General features: G+C 55.3%; 1 protein-coding gene across 3 annotated transcripts in view; it reads right to left on the bottom strand.

Moving 5' to 3' along the window:
* SBK1 (SH3 domain binding kinase 1) overlaps nt 1-18,140 on the bottom strand; it is a 48,746-nt gene that overhangs the window by 8,695 nt on the left and 21,911 nt on the right. Inside the window, exon 2 of one of the 3 annotated variants that reach the window (XM_027613335.2) lies at nt 16,558-16,662. The exons of 1 other annotated variant lie outside the window; for it this stretch is intronic. In XM_027613335.2, coding sequence (XP_027469136.2) covers nt 16,558-16,662 — 105 coding nt within the window. Of the gene's footprint in view, nt 1-15,074; nt 15,873-16,557; nt 16,663-18,140 lie in introns of those variants that run through there. One more of the 3 variants, XM_027613337.2, reaches the window with a different exon arrangement.

Below are 18,140 nucleotides of genomic sequence, written 5' to 3'. Positions count from 1 at the left end.
TGTGCGGCCTCCCCGAGGGCTGCTACGCGGGGCAGGCCATGGGTGTGCACGTCCATGCGCACACACGTGTGTGATGCTCCCACTTCGGGCTGTGGCCCTGCCAGTCATTTTGGGCTGTCTCTGCGTCCTCTGGGAGACTGACTGGTGGCTGCAAGTTGCTAGAAGCTCTTCTTCCCTCTCTTCCCTCCTCCCTCATGCAGGGGCTGTTGGGTGCGTGGCTCATCCCTGCTGCTTTGGCCTCAGGGTTGCACTGTGTAGGCACCAGTCTGGGTAAGGGGCCCAGCCACAGCGGGGTGGGTTTCGGTCCCACATTTGCCCCCTGCACTCCAGGTTCAGCCCGCGCTGTGATCACCACCCTGCACTGCCTCTCTCGCGTCTCCTCTGCCGGTCCTGCTGCCCGCCTTGACCTTCCCCTGCCCCATCCACATTCCTCAGGTCCCATTCCTCTAGGAAGCCTTCCCTGCTGCCCTGGGTGCCGATTCCTGCCTCTGCTGAGCCCCAGGATTCACACAGGGTCTGTGTGTCTCTCTCTGAGGGTTCCTGTTGAAATGTCTTGGGGTGATCTCAACTCTGTCCCCTGTCTGTCCCCATCAACAGGCCAAGAGGCCTCCGGGGGGGTAGGGGCTACATCTGATCCAACTTGCCCTCATCCCTTCCTTTCGTTCCTAGGGCCAGTTTTGGGGGTCTTCACTATTGACCCCTCCCTCCTTCACAACCTCTCTCTCCCTTCCGGCCTGTTCTCTGTAAGGTGTCAGCAGGTGACAAGGAATTAATCCACACAGCCATCCCCTGTTGCTGTGTCATGGCCCAGGTACACAGTGCCTCTGACCCAGTTACCACGCATGTGACTTAAGAGGCACAGTGGGGAGCGACAGAAACAGCACGGACCTCGGGGCTCAGCAGGCTTGCCCTTGATCCTGCCGTGCGCCACTTTTTAGCTGGGTGACCTTGAGTGAGTCCCTTGTCTGGGCCTTGGTGACCACACCTTCACGACAGGGAGAATCACAATGACAAGAGCAGCAGCTAACACGGAAGCAGGGCCCTGCTCTAAGGATGAGCTCATCTTCACGATTCAGTGGGTAGGTGTTCTCATGACCCCCATTTTCAGGAGGAGGAGAATGAGGCAGAGAGCCCAGACAGCTTGCCCAAGGTCAGACGGCTCACATTGGGATTGGTTCCAAAGCTGGCGCTCTTAACCACTGTTTTCCTGAGTCAGAATGTTGGGAGTGTCCCATCCGGATCCCTGGGTATCCAAGTGGGGAAACTGAGGCCCAGGAGAGCGCAAAGCCTGAGCCAAAGCTGCCCATTCATTCACTCGGCTCCTGCGGAGAGCCGACTGGGTGTCAGGCGCTGTCCAGGTGCTTCCCGTGTATTAATTCACTTAATCCCCACAGCAGTGAGGACAGAGCAACTTCTTTCAGGCGGGGACTCAAGGCCAGAGAGTAAAGTAAGGTACACCTGCCTACCCGGGTGCTTGAGGGCATATACGCCTGGCATCAGTGGGAACTTGATCTAAAACTATTTTACCTTCATCACCCCTGCCTCCCCTTGAAGGAGCAGCCGTGCACTTGGGTGGCTGTGAACTTTTCAGCAGCGGGTGGTGGAGGCCCCTGGCTGCTCCCCTCCCCTCTCCATCCTGTGTGGTTGATACTACCATCCACACTCAAGCTGACCGTGCTGTTCCGGGGCACCCCACATGCCTCGCACCTCAAGTGTGTGTCCTCACTGGCCCCGGGGGAGGCCCCTGGTTTCCCCTCTGTTGCTGAAGGCAGAGGGGTGTCACCCGGCCTTCGTGGCAGCACTTGTGGCTCTGGCCCTGTGGGCTGGGTCTTCTGCCACACGCTGGGGGGGGGGGCTTCCCAAGCAAGAAGCAAGACTGAACTGCTTACCACTTCCTGCTGGCAGGTGGCTTGAGCTGGGCGCCTCTCTTATGAGAACTACACCCAATGCATAACCCAACTCAGGCCTGCTTTGGAACTGCCCTTCCCTACCATACACACACACACACACACACACACACACACACACACACACACACACACACACAGGGTACCAGCCTGGCAAAATTTCACTGAGTCCTCATAAGTACCTGAGAAGAAGGGCAAGAGGTCTCCTGCTTTTTAAACAAACAGCTTAACTTAGTACACACCACAAAATTTACCCACAGTAGGGCGTACAATTCAAGGATTTTAGTAAATGTCCATTGCCACGATCAAGTGATATTCTATTTTATGGATGAAGCAGAGGCCCAGGAGGTTGGTGACTTACCATGGTTTTGGTAAAGATAGCCAACTGTCCATCAAAACTTTGGGTTTCCTCTTTTATTTATTTTTTTTTTACTTTAGATTTTATTTATTTATTTGACAGACACAGCAAGAGAGGGAACACAAGCAGGGGGAGTGGGAGAGGGAGAAGCAGGCTCCACGCCAAGCAGGGAGCCGGATGTAGGGCTCCCAGGACCCTGGGATCATGACCTGAGCTGAAGGCAGACACTTAACCGAAGAGCCACCAGGTGCCCCTGGTTTCCTCTTTTATAATACAGAGCTGTTGCTGGAGGGCAGCTGTCAGCAGGGGAGTACATTTCCTACCCGCCTGGCAGCCACGTGTGGCCAGGTGTGACCAGTTTCTCCAATGGAATGTGAGCAGAAATGATGGAAGTCACTGCTGGGCGGGTCCTCTTAAGAGTGGGCGGGGTTTCTCTATTTTCTCTCCTTTAAGCGGGCCTGATACAGAGGCCTCCTGGGTCCTAAAAGACAGTGGAGGGGCACCTGGGTGGCTCAGTTGGTTAAGGCTGTGCCTTCAGCTCACGTCATGATCCCAGGATCCTGGGATCGAGCCCCACATCGGGTTCCCTGCTTCTCCCTCTCCCTCTGTCTGCCACTCCCCCTGCTCGGGCTCTCTCTCTCTCTCAAATAAAGAAGTTAAATAAATCTTAAAAAAAAAAAAGAAAAGACAGTGGAGCTAGGAGCAGCCTGAGTGCCTGGCTGTGGGCAGTCTCCTGCTGTTGAAGGTTGCCCACTTGACATTTTATGGAAGCCAAAGTAAATGTCTGTTGTGTTAGGCTGCTGAGATATCGGGGCTTATTTGTTATAGCAGCTTTAGCACTATTAGTCTAATCCAAGGATCATGTAGCAAGGAGGCCAAAGAGCTAGGATTTGAACCTCTGTATGTCCAACTGCCTGGAGGGTGACCAGTCTGTAAAGAGAGGGGGGCCTGCTCTTATCCTGTCTCATGGGAGAATAAGAATGCTGGCAAATATTTATTGAGTGTTTCTATATGCCAGGAGCTGGGCTAATAACCATGGTGGATTAAATTATTTAACAATCACAAGTCTGGGCGGTGGGTGCTACTATGATCACCCCATCTTACAGAAAGGGATATGGATGAGCTAACTAATTTGGATTTGAACTCAGGCTGTCAGGCTTCAGGTCCCATGCTCTTGTGCACAGTGTCCTCTGAGGCTCCTGAAGGTAAACCCAAGCAGAGAGCAACTCAAAATGAGACAGTTCTCATGTCACAACAGGGAGGAAATGGGTTCTCAATCGCTGGGGGTAGAGAAGCGGAGAACTGGATGCCCATCTGTTGGGGAATCGGCAGCGGGGGTTGAGGTTGGACCAAGAGACATCAGCCAGGCCTTTCTTACTCTCACTCTGGGAGTCTAAGATTCTCTGTCCCCATGCCCAGGTCCCCTCACTCAGGTCACTGCACCCATGCTGTGCTCTTAGCCCAGGCAAACCCCAAGGGTATCCTTAACCAAGCCCTGGCCTGGAAGGATTCCATCGAACACATGATCGTTGCTGCCTCGGTGGGTCACCGCTCTGGGTCCGTCTTATTATGAAAAGCCATGTCACAAAAGCAGCCATAAGACAAATGCATTATTTCAGGTACTGAGTGGGGACGAGGGGCCTGCTCCACTTTGATTCTTTGTAGAGGGAGGGGCTGGAGCCTCATGGCCCTAGTCTACATGGCTGAGCCGGCATCAGGTACCGCCCAACCCCCTTTTCCCACCTCCAGGCTTCTCCCTCCGAGGCCTTCTTATCCACATCTTAAGACCACATCTGACCCACACCTTGCCTTGCTCAGGCATTTTCAGTGGCTTCTTGAGTCAGCCTGTGGTGCTTTTTCCTGCTCAGCATGAATTTTGCTTTCCTCAGGGAATGGCCCTTCTCTCAGGCCACATGGTTCAGTAGAATGTCTCCACCCAGCCTTTAGGGGCAGGCTGGACCCAGGCCTGGCTGGCCAGCAGGTCCATCCCGTCCGCCAGATCACTATGACTGGTTCAGAGATGAACCTGTGACCAAAGGTGACCCACTGGGATCTAGACCTAGGACTTGGGCTGCAGGTATTGAGAAAGAGATGCCTCCTGACTCTTGGGATGCAAAGCCGGAGGACAAGGTCTGGAGCTGCGGGGGGCCGGCTTTGTCACCATGCGGGGAGAGCCTGCCCGAGAATGAAGCATCAGAGAAGAAAAGCAGAGCTGTAAGGTGGAGGGATTTCTGATGACTCTGGGCACCTGGATCCAGGCATGACTAAAGCCAATTATACTCCTGACCATTTGTTTCATGCATTGATACATTTCTTTTTTTGGCTTAAGCCACTTTGAGTTGAGTTTATGTTACTTGCAACCTAAAGATTCCAGACAAGTATATCTACTTGGGCTTGGGCACTGGCATGGGGCGAGTAGGCTAGAGCAATGCATCAGGTAGAAGATATGAACCTACGAATTAGGAAGGCAGACAAAATAAGGACTCAGATAAATAGAAGGCCAGAAAGGCAATGTCAGTGCTTCAGCATTTTCAAGGAGGGCATGGCAGTGGGGATCATGGTGGCTTCCTGGAGGAGGTGACACACAAATGGGCTCTGAAGGGGATTGACAATCCAGCAAGAAACCCAAGAGCTCCTTGACAGCAAGCTCCATGCCTTAATCACCTTGGTATCCCTAGCACTTAGCCAGGGTGTGACAAATGCTAGGTGAATAATTCTTTGTGTTCAGCAAGTTGTAACTTTTCATGTCTTGGCTTTCTTGAACATGACCCTGTAGGCATATAGTTATTTTCCCAGGGGCTTGTGTGAGGGATCATTAGCCCCATTTTAATGATGCAGAGACCGATGGCCAGAAGAAAACAGTGATTTGCTCAAAATCACAGAAAGTCAGTGGCAGGGTTGGGCTAGAGGTCAGGGCCTCTGCACGGTGGGGTGTGCTCTCCCTCTCACAGCCCAGCTCCAACACAGCGGCGGGGGGGCATGGCTGGGAGTGACACTGGGGGGGCGGGGACAGAGAGGCTAGAGGTACTGTGAGAGAGGAAAGTGACATAACTGCTAACACTAAGGATCCCAGAGGTGTGCCAAGAGCCTTGGAGAAATTAACTTATCTAAGCCTCACAACACCCTATGACACGGGGACTGTTATTTACCCCAACTTACAGATGAGAAAACTGAGGCCCAGAGCAGTCATGTCACTTGATCAAGATCATCCAATAAATGTCAGAGCTGGGATTCAAACCCAGGCATTATCACTCCAGTGTCCAAAAGCCTAACCACTCTGTTTCATTGTTCCTAAATTGACATTGTACAAACTATCACTCATTTTCTCAATATGCCAATGCTTCACATTGGGGGTGTCATCTTCATGGCACCCCCGTGTTACAGATAAGGACGCTGAGGCCTAGAGGGGTTAAGCAGCCTGCCCCAGGCCACTCAGCCGGTAAAGGGCAGAGACAAGGACTGAACCCTGAACTTCCCTGCTCATCTCTTCTCCGCTCTTGGTCTCTGGCCCCACTGTCTTCAGCACCACAGGCGAGGACAGCACCCCGGCAGGCCTCGCACGCCTCGCACGACACCGTGCACCGTGCAAGGTTAGAGGAAGTGGGCAGAGGGGAGGCAGCCCGGAGGGGGATGGAGGGGCTGCTGCAGAACTGGAACCCAGGCCCCCCTCCCAGGGGGCTGGAAAGGTATGAGTGGATATACTGCCATTTATTTAACCAAATCCCTACTGGGTCGTGTCCAACTTTTTCCTACTGTAAACTGCGAGTTGCCTTGTACATAAGTCATTTTGCAATGTGCAGATGAGTCTGTATGCTCAGTTCTAGAAATGGGTGCCCAGGTTAAAGGGTGAATGCGTTTGGGATTTCTGTAGAATGTTCGGTGTCCCCCAGAGGGCACTGCCACCGGCCCTCCCCCAGCCATGTAGGAGAGAGCTGCTTCTTGGTGGAGCAAGCAGCTGTCACCAGCTCCCTCGCCCTCTCTGCACCTCCGGCTCACTTTGTTTAGTATGCTACTTTGAACCAGGGGTTGGGGGTGGGGGGAGATACGGATAGGTTTCTCACTTGCGTGTATTTGCATAAAGTAACTCTGGAATCAACACCAGACATTAATAAACGTACTGGACCTCCCTCAGCACCCACTCCCACTGGTCTGAGCCATCCTGGTCCCTCGGGTGCGGCAGTAGCTTCCTAACTGGTGTCCCCACCCAGCACAGCCCACTCGGATCCAATTGTTCCCCAGCTCAACACCCACCATCAACTCCCATTTCATTCCAAAATCCTTACAAGGGCCCTCAGTTTACCCTTTTGCTCTGTCTCCTCCCTCCTCCTGTTCCAGACACGCTGCTCTCCCTGCTGTTCCCCAAACACACCAGCTCCCGGTCTGGGGGCTGTTCTCTCTGCCTTTAGATGGCCACATGGCCCCTCTCCTCCAAGTTCTGCTCAACTGACACCATCTCAACTAGGGCTACTCTGCCGCACTCCCCTTATCCTGCTCTAGTGTCCCTAGGTAGAGGGCATCACTCTAACGTACTATATAATTTACTACCTGGCAAGATCTATCGTGACCCTCTCTTCCCCACTGGAACTTCAGCGCTAGGAGGGCAGGGATGTTGTCGGGCTGGTTTCGTTCACAAGGATCCCCCAGCAGTTAGTGCAGTGCCTGCACATTGTAGGCACTTCATCAGTATTTGGCGAATGAATGGATGCATGAATGCATGAACGCATCTCTGGGGAGAGCAGTGGGAACTGCGTGAACACAGGCAGGGCAGGAATGAAACTTTTCACTGCGTATGATCCTTTTAGGTCTAGGCAGTAAAAGGAACTAGGCACGGCTGGTGGTCCAGACAAAGCCAAAGGAAAATGCAAGGACAGATCATGCCCATCTACCCAGGCTCCACGGCCCAGGGCTGGGATCCCCCGAGAAGGTCCTGAGGAGGAGTGGCCCGGCTTGGTTGCCCTGGATTCCCACAGTGGACCAGCCCATGCTCGGGAAGGTGGGGGCCCTTGGGAGCCCCCTTGGCACCCCACCTTGAGCAGAGCCCTCTTTATGTCCCTAAGGCAGGTGCCCCAGTCTGGCTCTCTACTGTTGGCCACCTTCCCTAGAGGGGGTCTTTGACCCTCATTTGTTTACCCCAGTGCAGAAATGTGTTCACATGGGGGTCCTCCTATCTGCTGCCAGGGAGTGGGGGCACCCAGAGCTTGGCCCTTTGGCCCCAGAAAGAGGCCTGCGAGGTGCTTGGCAGAACACTGACCCCTTCTGCTGGTCCCAGGGAGCTCTGGGCAGCCCCCTACCTTCCATTCTCTTCAGTTTTCCAATCTATGAAATGAGCTATTTAGTGGTTCTTATCTCTTCATGGGTCACCGAAGGCTCAGTACCCTCTCCTCTGAAAAAGCTCCCAGTCACCCCATGCACACTTTTACACGCAACACTGGGGGGGGGGGGTCAGGTCCCCAGGGAGCCCTCACGAGGTTCCAGATAAGGCCTCTCCCTCCCCTTGGTCCTTCAACACAAACAGAGACTCCAGCAAACATCCTGTTCTGTTCAAAAGGAAGAGAAGGATATTCTCCAATCACTTCCTTGTTTCCCCTCCTGGTGCCAATTCCAGCTCCGCCCCTTCTTGCTGTGTGACCTTGGGCAGGCTGTGCCACTTGCCGAAGCCTCAGTTTGCCCATCAGTAAAAGGGGACTGACAATGCCCATCTAATGTGGGCCTCTGTAAGAATTAAGCCGGCATTGGCTGGACGGAGGGGTCTGGGACCATGGTTCTGTCGTGGATTGGCAGTGACACTGTACCGTCTTGGGTAAGGCTGCACTCTGACTGCACCTTGGTTTTCTACGCTGGAAATGGCGGCTGTCTGGGCTCGGCTAAATCTCACCCCCTGAACATGCTTGAGCCAGAAGGGACTTTGGAGACCATCTGACCCAGTTCCCACATTTCCCAGGTGGGAAGACTGAGAGGAAGAGCTGAAGATTTCCTAAGATCAAGCAGCCGAAACTGCAAACGACCTTCTCGCCGCTGCCCCACTAGGGGCAGCCTGGGGTTCCCCTTGCTGCGAGGCTCTGCCTCAGCCTACCCTCCAGCTGGCGCAGTCTGCCCCTTCCCTGGGGCACATCCTTGGTGGTTATTAATAGCCTGTGACGCTATTCGCCTGCAGCTGGTGCCCAGAGCTGGAACGGGCTCTCTGCCTCTTTTCGCCCTCCCCAGCCAGACCCTGTGGGGGAAGTAGCAGTCCCGGGTCTCACCCCTCCCCAGCTGCCTGAGGGCCCAGCCCCTGTGGCAGCCCCTGTGGGTGTGGGAGGAGGCAGGAGCCTTGTTGCCTGGGTGAGGCGGGCGGCCCGGCACCCAGGCCGCTCAACAGGAGTGGAGGGCTGAGAGCACAGAGGTGGCCTGCCACTCGCTGACTGGCCCATGGGTGGTGGCTTGGTGACCACCAGTGGACAGGTGGCGACCACTGGAGAGACAGAGGCTCCCTGAAGAAATGAGCCCTTCCCTAGCTACAGCCCTCATCTCTTCCCAAGCCCCTACAGATGGGGGGGAAGGAGGATGGAGCCCACATTAAGGCATTCCTGGCTAATTTCTAGCCATGAAGCTCTGGGTAAGTCACTTACTCTCTCTGTGCCTCCATTCCATCAGTAAAATGGGGATAATACGCAGGTTAAAAAGTTATTAATAATAGTTAACATTTATGAACCACGTAAAGTACAGAGTTCTTTATGTATATATAGAGACTCGTTTAAACCTCATGACACTCTTGGGAGAAGCTATTATTATTCCCATTATGTCCCTTAAAGCTCAGGAAACGGAAACTCAGAGAACGAAAGATTAGCTGACATGCTTGGTGTCACACAGCTAAGAAGTGGCTTAGAGCTATCTGTCTGGCTCCAGAACGTTCAGTAAATATTTGTTGAGCCTCTACTACGTGTTTGGCACTGTTCTTGTATCTGGAATACATTCATGAACCAAACAAACGGACCTGCCCTCAAGGAGCTTCTATCCTAGTTTGGAGGCCGATAATCGTGAAGGCAGCTAAGAGATGCAGGTCAGAGAGTATGAAGTCCTAGAGGGGAAAACAAAGCAGGGAAAGGTGAGGAAATGCTAGGGATGAGGGGTGAGATCATAGACGGGTGGGTGGTCAGGAAAGGCCCCATGGAGAAGGCTCCAGGCATGTGGATATGGTGGTGGAAGAGCTTTCGTGGCAGAGGCTCCGGGAACAGTGAGGAGGCCACAGCAAGGACCTGGCTTTCACTCGGTGACACGCACACCAAACCCCCAACCTGAGCAAACCCTTCCTGAAGCCAACCTGTGTGCCAGGCTCTGGGAGGTGAAGAGACAGCACGAACCTGACCTAGCTTACCCTTAAGAGATTTGGAGTGCAGCCCCCCACAGCAATTCCACCACTGCCCTAGGCATGTGGCTGTGGAGGAAGGGGGTGAGGGAAGCCTTAGAAGCTTCTGGAAAAGTTCCGTGGGCCTGCACTGCAGATTCCTCTGTGTTGCAGGGCTCGCCTGTCACGGCCCCATGTGAGCGGAGGTGTGGGAGCAGGAAAGCTGGGTGATATGTCCAGAATTGCAGCCAGAGCCCAGGTTAGGTTCTGTTGGGTCCTTCTGGCCGGCGTTGCCCTGTGAACTGTGTGTGAATGGTGGAAAAGTGGGCAGAATGTTCTCTGAAACCCAGATATGGAAGCTCGAGTAAAGACCTTCACCTCTGAGTCTCTCTCTCTCTTTTTTTTTAGCCTGGAAAAGTGGGACTCCCATTCCCTTTCTGCTCAGGACTTGTGGGGACTAACATTAACAGCAAACCTTTAGTGGGGTACTCAGTGCCATTCACAGCACTTCACAAATATTCATTCATTTAATCCTCAGAATGACTCCATAAGGCAGGTACTAGCACCATCCTTTTTTGTAGATGAGAGATCCGAGGCACAGAGAGGTTAAGCACCTTGCCCAAAGTCACACAGCAGGGTCTAGAGGTCAAGCTTTTTGCCACTAAAATATGTTAACTGGGGGCCTCGCTGCCCCTCCTGGAGACAAGTTGGGGTCAGGGCCGGCAGACGGGAAGATCACCCTCCAGGGCAGTGGGCCCTGGCTAGGGAAAGGGAAGTCTTCCTGCTATGATGGGGGCTGAGGTGGAGGGGTGCCGGGGTGGGATTTGTGCAGCCTCTCTGGGGCCTGACCAGGAGGAGGAGGAGGAGGCTCGGTCCTGTCCAGCCTCCACCCGGTCCCTCAGGGCCATCCTAACAACCAGAGGCAGTTGGAACATTCTGTGGCTAGAGTCGCAGGGGAGGAGAGCTGGTGCAGCGGGGAATCACTGTGGCTTCCTCCCGCCCGGACCAGCTCATTTGCATACCCGACCAGCTCATTTGCATACCCCGCAGGGTGTGGCAGAAGTGACAGAGCAAACACTAAAGTAGCAGGCACTGCTGAAGTGCTTCACTTGTAACAGTCCTCGCCATAACTCTAGACGGTAGGGGCTATTATCACCCCCATAACTGCATCAGAAGAAACTGAGGCACAGGACAACTGCCTCGTCCAAGGTCACATAGCTAGGGACCGACCGGTACAGGTGGGATCCGAACCCAGGGAGTTCAATGCCGGTTTCACTTTGGTGGCTCACAGCGGTGGGCAGTCAGAATCCTCCCTCTGGGTTAATGTAGTGTTGTTCTCAGCACTAAATGAGAAAGCAGTGCCCAGTGTCCGGCACGGAGCACTTGACATTGAAAAATGTTCCACTGCTTCCTCCCAACCCTGATATTCCGTGGCTCCCCAAGTAGGGGCTGAGCTGGGCATCTGGACCTGTTCTCTCTCCAGACTGAAGCGGAACTATGGCAGGGAGAGAGGAGGGGCTCTAACTGGACCCTTCAGGCCTACTGCTGTTGCTTTCTGTGGCCAGAAAGGGGGCTGAGGGGAGCAGGGGAGGGAGTGGGTGGTTTGGGTAAGACTCGGGATCTGTTGGAGTTGCTGCTCCTGGCTCTGGCCTGATGCCCAACCGCCTGGGGAACTCACTCAGCAGACACAGGCAGGTGCCTCACCTAGAAAGCAGAGGTGGGAAGGAGGGCCTCAGCTACAGAACTCTGGCTAAGCTGCCCTGGATCCCACCCCGAGACCCACAGCACCAGGTTCTGGAAGGGCCTTCTCAGGCTCTAACCCCACCCCACCCCACCCATAGCAGGGTCACACTTCACGCTCTTAAGCACCACACAGTACGGGCTCTCCCAACACTCTCTTCCCCTTTCATGGGGACAGCAGAAGCCCTGTGGTCTCCCCAGACTGGCTATGGGGAAACTGAGGTGGCGTTACCACCAAGGCTTAGTGGCCTGCTTGCCAATGCCCCTTTTAGTAAGAGCCAATAGTTAATTGAGCACTTTTTATGTGCCAGACTCTTTCCTAAGCCCTATTCATGCTTTAGCTCACTGAATCCCCCGATGACCTTGAGGTAGGTATTATCTTTGTTTTCCACAGAAGTAAACTGAAGCACATCGAGGATAAGTAACTTACTCGAGGTCACACGGCAGCTAAGTGGGAAACCCTGGCAGAGTCCAGAGCCTGGGATCTCAAGCATGGTGCTCTGCTATGTCCTTTGACCTCGGGCTGCTATAGATATTCATCCAGGAGGATGGTACATTCCCTTCCAGGGCCATGCCCAGTGGCTGGGGCCCAGTGCTGGCCCCTGGCCCCCGGCCCAGCCACTTGGCAACACCCATTGGTTTCATTAATGTTTAGGGAATGTCAATAGTTTTGAGTGACTCCTGCATCTAGGCTCCTAACTCTCCTGCCTGATCAAAACCTAGAGCGCCTTGAACTCAGTCCTAGAAAGTTAGACCAAGGAGGAAGCTTATAGCAGAGAGAAACTCAAGTCCAATTCCTCTCTGGACACATGGGTAAACTGAGGTCCAGGCAGCAGCCCTCCCCCAAGAGTCCTCAGCAGTGCCTGGGCCTAGGGCCTTGGACTTTTGCTCCTGAGCAAACAGGACAATTAAAAAGGTTTTTGTAGCTGAGTCCTTCTAGCACAATGAGGGGTCACACGCCGGAGCCCAGAGTAAAGGTGGGGCCAGGCTGGGATGTTCTGGCCACAGGGATTCGGGTTTACTTTCCCACTTAGCCCCGGAGGGATACTGCTCTGTGCCTGTCCTAACTTGGCCATGGTGGAGGCAAGGAACACCCACGTGTGCAAAACACAGACAGACGAAGGTCACCTGCTGAGCAAACATTTTCTGGCCTCTACCCTGGGCTTGCAAAGCCAGATGCCTGCAGGAGGGGCCAGCAGGTCACGTAAATGAGTGAGCAGGCCAGAGGAAGCCCCAGGTGGGCTGGAGGGCAAGTGCCCTTAAAGGAGGTGATTCTTCGGCTTTGGCCTAGGGATGCCACGTCATCTGATTCAAGAATATCCAAAAATCAGAACTCGTCTATGAAATCGTATGTTGTTTTCAACACTGGCAACAAATGCAAACACAAGAAAACGCTATTTGGATCACCAGAATGCGTCTGGAAGCTGTATTTTACCACAGGTGCTGTACAATGGGCTGGCCTCTAGGACGGACAAAGCCACCGCAGCGTGGACAAGACAGACCTGGGGTTCTGTGTCCTGGAGCCTAGGGTCTAGATGCGGAGACAAGGTCTCCCAGCACATGAGGACATGTGCTATCTCCAAGCCGCCAACCATCAGCCAGTCCAACTCAGCTCTGCACTCTGGGTCAGGCCAGTTCAGGTCAAAAGGGAAGTTGGAGGCAGAAGGCTGCTCCTGAGCCATCCTATGGCCGGGCTTCTCAGGTTGAGGGACCAGCCAGCTCCAAAGGAGGGAGGGAGTCAGAGGGCACAGAGGAGAGGAGCCCAAAGTAGAAGATGGTGAGTGAGGAGCGAGCTGATGGCTGAGAGGCCCGGGTTAGGGCCACGCCACAGAGGGTTTGGACTTGTGCTTTATTCCAGACTTAGTGGGGAGCCACTGCAGGTTAATGAGGAGGGGAGATCTTACTTCCGGTCCGCCTCTGGTCTTCTGATGGTTTTCCCTAGTCACAGTGACTCAAATCTCTGGATTTGGCCTCTCACTCCACTCCCTTGCCTGTGGGTCATATGATAAGGCCCTGGGCTCCTGGGAACCCAATGGAAATGAACTCCTTCAGAGAGGGAGAGGACACACCTGGGTGCTCCTCGTGGCCCAACTGTGATCTACATACTGCAGAGTGACTGGCTCACTCTCTGTCATTTTCTCTGGGAGATGCCACATGCTTGTCCAAGGTCACCCAGTCTTCAGAGCAGCGGGGCTGAGGGTGGCTGCCTCAGCCGTCCTTGAATTTGCAGGAGGGGCTGCCAGAGGTCTGGCCGGAAGCACCCCCAACCTCTTCTCCTTGGTCACATCCTCTCCCATGGGTCAATGCCAGCAGAAGGTGGGGTGGGGGCACCTGGTATTGGGAATGCGGGAGTAGAGGGATCAGCCACCCAGGCTCGGGGCCCCCAAGTCTAGAGCAAGAGGAGGACCAGGTGCTTCAGGTGTGGGGTCAGGACTGGTCAGCTGGACCTGACCAGGCCTACCTCCACTGGCCCAACCGCGAGTGGCCTGGGCAAACTGAGAGCAGCCCAGCGTCTTCCGACCCGGAGAGATCAAGAAAGGGGATCTGGATGATGTGGGGAAAAAAAGCCCTTGACTCCAGTGCCTGGCACATCACAGACACTAACTAAAGGTTTGTTAAATAAATAAACGAACAAAGGAACTCCCAGTGGGGCTACCTGTACCAAGTCCTGCCTTCCTCAGCGTCACTGCTTGCCTGCAGAGGGCTCAGAGAGAAGAGACTGGGGGAACCCCAGCACCCCAGAGTGTTCCCTCAGCACAGTCCAGCCCCTTCTAGGGATCTCTGATCCAGAACTTCAGGGTACAACATCCCCTGGGTGCTCGTCTTCCCATGAGCTGCGGGGCCTGGGGTTCGGGACCTCACTGAGGGCCGGCCTGGGTCACTGCTGTGTAGAGCCTGGAAAGCTAAAGCAAGGACCTAGAATGGTCCCTTGGTTGTCCAGGACACACGGATCCAACCTGAGGTTTGGCCCTGGGTATTATGGAGATCAGGAGGAGAAGGGAAGGTCTTGGGATTGCTGGCCCCAGGGCACATGGGGACAGAAAGGTGCCCTGACCTGAAATGGCTTCTTTGTCCAGACTACCTCTCCTCCCCAGAAATCACTGCCTCACTTTGAAAAGAGCTTGCCGCCTCCTGCAAAACATACGAAGTATGACTTGGGGGAAGCCCCTCCCTGTGGCCTGGGGTGGGGGGGGCAATGGAATCGCAGAGAAAATATAGGATTCCCACCCATTCTCTCAAACACACCCCTTCCCTGCCCTCTCACAGACAAAGACACACACCCAAAACCTCAGCCATCACCCTAGGGCCACATGCCACAGACCCCCTAACCTGTGGACATCCCCAAATCTTCCCTTCCCAGGGGGGACTTCACTTGAGAACTCAGCCTGGCCTGGGGGGGAGGGGTAAATATACTCCAAGGACTGAGAGTCCAACAGCTCCGGGCTCACAGTTTTTGGAGGGACAGGGGGAGGCTCTCCACCCTCTTCCCCCCTCTCTATGGCACAAGGGGCTCTACCACTACTCCCCCGTGGGGCCCGGGAGCAGCGCCCAAACCCCAGGGCTAGGGTGTGGGGTGGGGGAAGGGAGAGGAGGAGGGGGCGGCTCCTCCGAGCGAGACACAAAGAGACGTCCTTCAGCCTCGGCTCCATGGCGACGCTGGGGAGGGGGCAGTGTGCACCCAATACTTCCTTCTCCACCTGCAGGGTTAGGGACCTCGGTGGCCACTCACCTGGGCCCGGCTTACCTGGGCTGGGGCCGCGGGGACGCCGCGGCAGGGGGCCTGGGCGCCGTCTCGGTTTCCGTCAGCCCGGCCCGGGGGGGGCTCAGGGCGCCACAAACATAAGCTGGGATGCGAAGGGCGCCGCGAGGGGCTCAGTCGCCCGGGTCCTGGAGCTTTGAGGGGGGCCCCGAGGCTTCTTGCTGGTGAGGGATAGCTCTCGCGCTGTCCTCAGTTCCCTAGATTTGGGGTTCCTGTGTACCGGAATTAGGGGGTCTAGGAACCCCCTGATCTAGGGGCGTTCTGAGCTGGGTCTTCGTGTCTTGAGGTGTGGAGTTGTAATGACCAGGTTCTTGACGGGGGGGGGTGTCCCAGCAATCCCGGACGGGGGGGGTCACTGCGTTCTAGGTCTTGGGGGGGCCCAGATTGAAGAGGGGGAGTCTTAGCCGTACCGTAGGGAGGTCACTGTCTTCTGAATACGGAGGAAGTCTCCGCTTTCCCCAGCAGGGGAGTCGCTCTCTGTTGGATCTGGAGGGGTCTCCCGCTTTCTTGGGGGTCTCTGGGTCCTGGATGTGGTGGGGGGATCCCCGCGCTCCCAGGCTGCGGGGGCTTGCTGAGTCCCGGCCACCGGCAGGAACTGGGAGGAAGCCCCTCAGCCGCTGGGGGGCTCCGTTGCCGCCGCTACGAGCAGCCCGGCCCTGCGGTCCCGGACCCCGGCCTGGTCCGGGCTCTGGCTGCGGCTCCGGCTCCGGCTCGCGATCCGCCCGGTGCTCGGGCCCCGGCCCCGGCGCCCGCCCGGGCAGCGCTCCATCGCTGCATCGCGGCTCCGCCCTCTGGCCCGCGCGCACCTGCCCGCCTGGCCCGCGGCTCCGCCCTCCGGCTCGCGCGCCGCCGCCCGCCCCTTTGTCCGCCCCGCTTGGCGCGCGCTCTCGCGCACGCGCACTCCCCTCGGCGCGCGCTCGCCCTCCCGCCGCGCCCTCTCGCCGCGCGCCGCGGGGCGCAGATTCTCCCCGCGCCGAAGGAGCGGCGCGCGGCGCCCCCACCCCGCCTTCCGGCCGCGCTGGGTCCTAGCGCCCGTGGGCTCCCTTCCATCTTCCCACCCCCGTCTTTTCTAGGTCAGAGCCCACGAGGGGAAGAGAACGAGGTTAGAGAGGACTCGGGGGAGTCTGAGAGGGTCACCTGGTCCAGCCTCCTGGCCCCTGCGGGATCAGACTGCCCCAGACTGTCCCAGTCTGTTCTTGTGGGGTGGAGCATGTGTCTGTTTCAAGGAGGGAAACAGCCAAGCTCTGTTCTGCAATCCCGTTTGCATTCATTCATCCGTCAGTCTGTCCTGTCTGTCCGCTCATCCATCCATCCAGAGCGAGACTTCGGAGAACTACCAGTCTACTCAGGGAAGAGGTCGTGAACTGGGGCCTTGGGGGCCGCGCGCGACCAGACTAGGTCGTTTTTCGTGACCCCCGCTGTGAACAGTGACTAGTCGTGGGATGCAGCTGATCTGCACAGTGCTCACCAGAGAGAAGAGAAGAAAGGGGATTCCGACCAGAGAGAGCAGCGTGTGCAAAGGCACGACCTGGGTGTTAGAAAGGAGCATTGTCGGATGCTGATGTTTGGCGGCCTGGAAGGAAGCAGGGGACATGAGGGTGGAGATGAGATGGAGACCACCCATCCTCCCAGGCCCTATTGCCCCTCTTTCTCAGACTCCTCCATGCAGCCCCAGCCACACTGTTTCATTAAAGAAAAAGCCCCCAACACACCCGACATCGTCCCTATTTCTTCTTTGTTCAGGCTGTTTTCTCCACCTAGCATACCCTTCCCCACCACTCTGACTGTGTCTAGATCATTTTGAACAAGGGATGGCAGACTCATGTATCTATAGATCACACAAATTAGTGACTAGGGTCAGGCCTCAGGTGACAGGAAGTGGTGAGATGAGGCAAACTGGAGCATCATGGGCCTGTCCCGATGATCTTTGAAAGATGATCTTTCAAGAGAAGCAGGAAATCCATATTCTAACAGAGCGTCTTCCAATTTTTCCATATTTGAAACCAATCCCCAAGTTTGGAAATAGTGAATGGACCAAATGAAATGTGCTTTGGGCCAAATCTAGACCATGGGCGATTATTTTGGGAACTCTGCTTCTGAGAATGTTGCCTAAGTTCCCAGCTTTTCTCCCTCCTGCTTCTGTCTAGACGGTTTTGTTCTAGAATCCAAGTATTGTGGGACCATCAGCTCTGTGAAGCACTAAGTGGATTCGGTTGCTCCTCTGCATAACATTGCCGAGGACGCCCTGTTACCTCCAGGGCCAGAAATCTAACTTCCCTATCCTGGTGTTCAGACCCCGTAGCCTTTGGGGCCTCTACCCTTCCCTAGTGAGGTCCCCTCTGCTCCATTAAGCCTTGACCTTAGCCAGCGTTCCTAGAATATGTGCTTTCTCAGACCTCCGTGCCTTCTACACTTGGTTTCCTTTGGGTAGAACACCTTTCCCCTCTTCTTTGTTCTCCATACAAGTTATCCCCGCCCCTCCCCACTCCAGGTTCTCTTCTTTGTCTGCCTTTCCTCTCTCCCCCCTCCATGTCCTGCCGATGGTCCAGAGTTTCAAATTTCACCCTTTGTTCTATACCTCTCCCAGTAAGGCCTTATTGCCCCAAACAGACTAATGGAGGGGTTTAAGTTATGGGGCAGGCAGAAGCAGGAGCTGGAGAGGGAGAAAGAGGGAAGGAAATGTCTTCCTGTGTCAAGTAACCGAGTCCCAGAACATTCGAATTTAGAGTGCGTTGTCCTCTTGTTACAGACGAGAAAACTGAGGCCTAGAGAGGGACAGGAGCAGAAGCTGGCCTTGAAATGCTCCCAGCCATGGTGATCAAAGGTTATCAAGGCCACCTTCTGCAGAAGTCTTCCCTCATTCCTGGCCTGGGGATTTGATTACCCACAACGCAATTAGAAAATGTTTGCCAAAATGAATTGTGGGTATTCAAGTCTGCCCCTCTGCAGGGTGAGATGTCCTGGTCCCCAAAGGGGGCACACTCTTCTCAGGGGACACATCCAGGGACCCCTTAATGTTTAAGCTGTGGCTGCTGCCAGGGCACTTTGGGC

The sequence above is a fragment of the Zalophus californianus genome, chromosome 10 (assembly GCF_009762305.2).
Source record: "Zalophus californianus isolate mZalCal1 chromosome 10, mZalCal1.pri.v2, whole genome shotgun sequence".
In the NCBI taxonomy this organism is placed as follows: domain Eukaryota; kingdom Metazoa; phylum Chordata; class Mammalia; order Carnivora; family Otariidae; genus Zalophus; species Zalophus californianus.
Note: the sequence above shows the minus strand (reverse complement) of the source record. Positions and strands in the feature narration are given on the sequence as shown.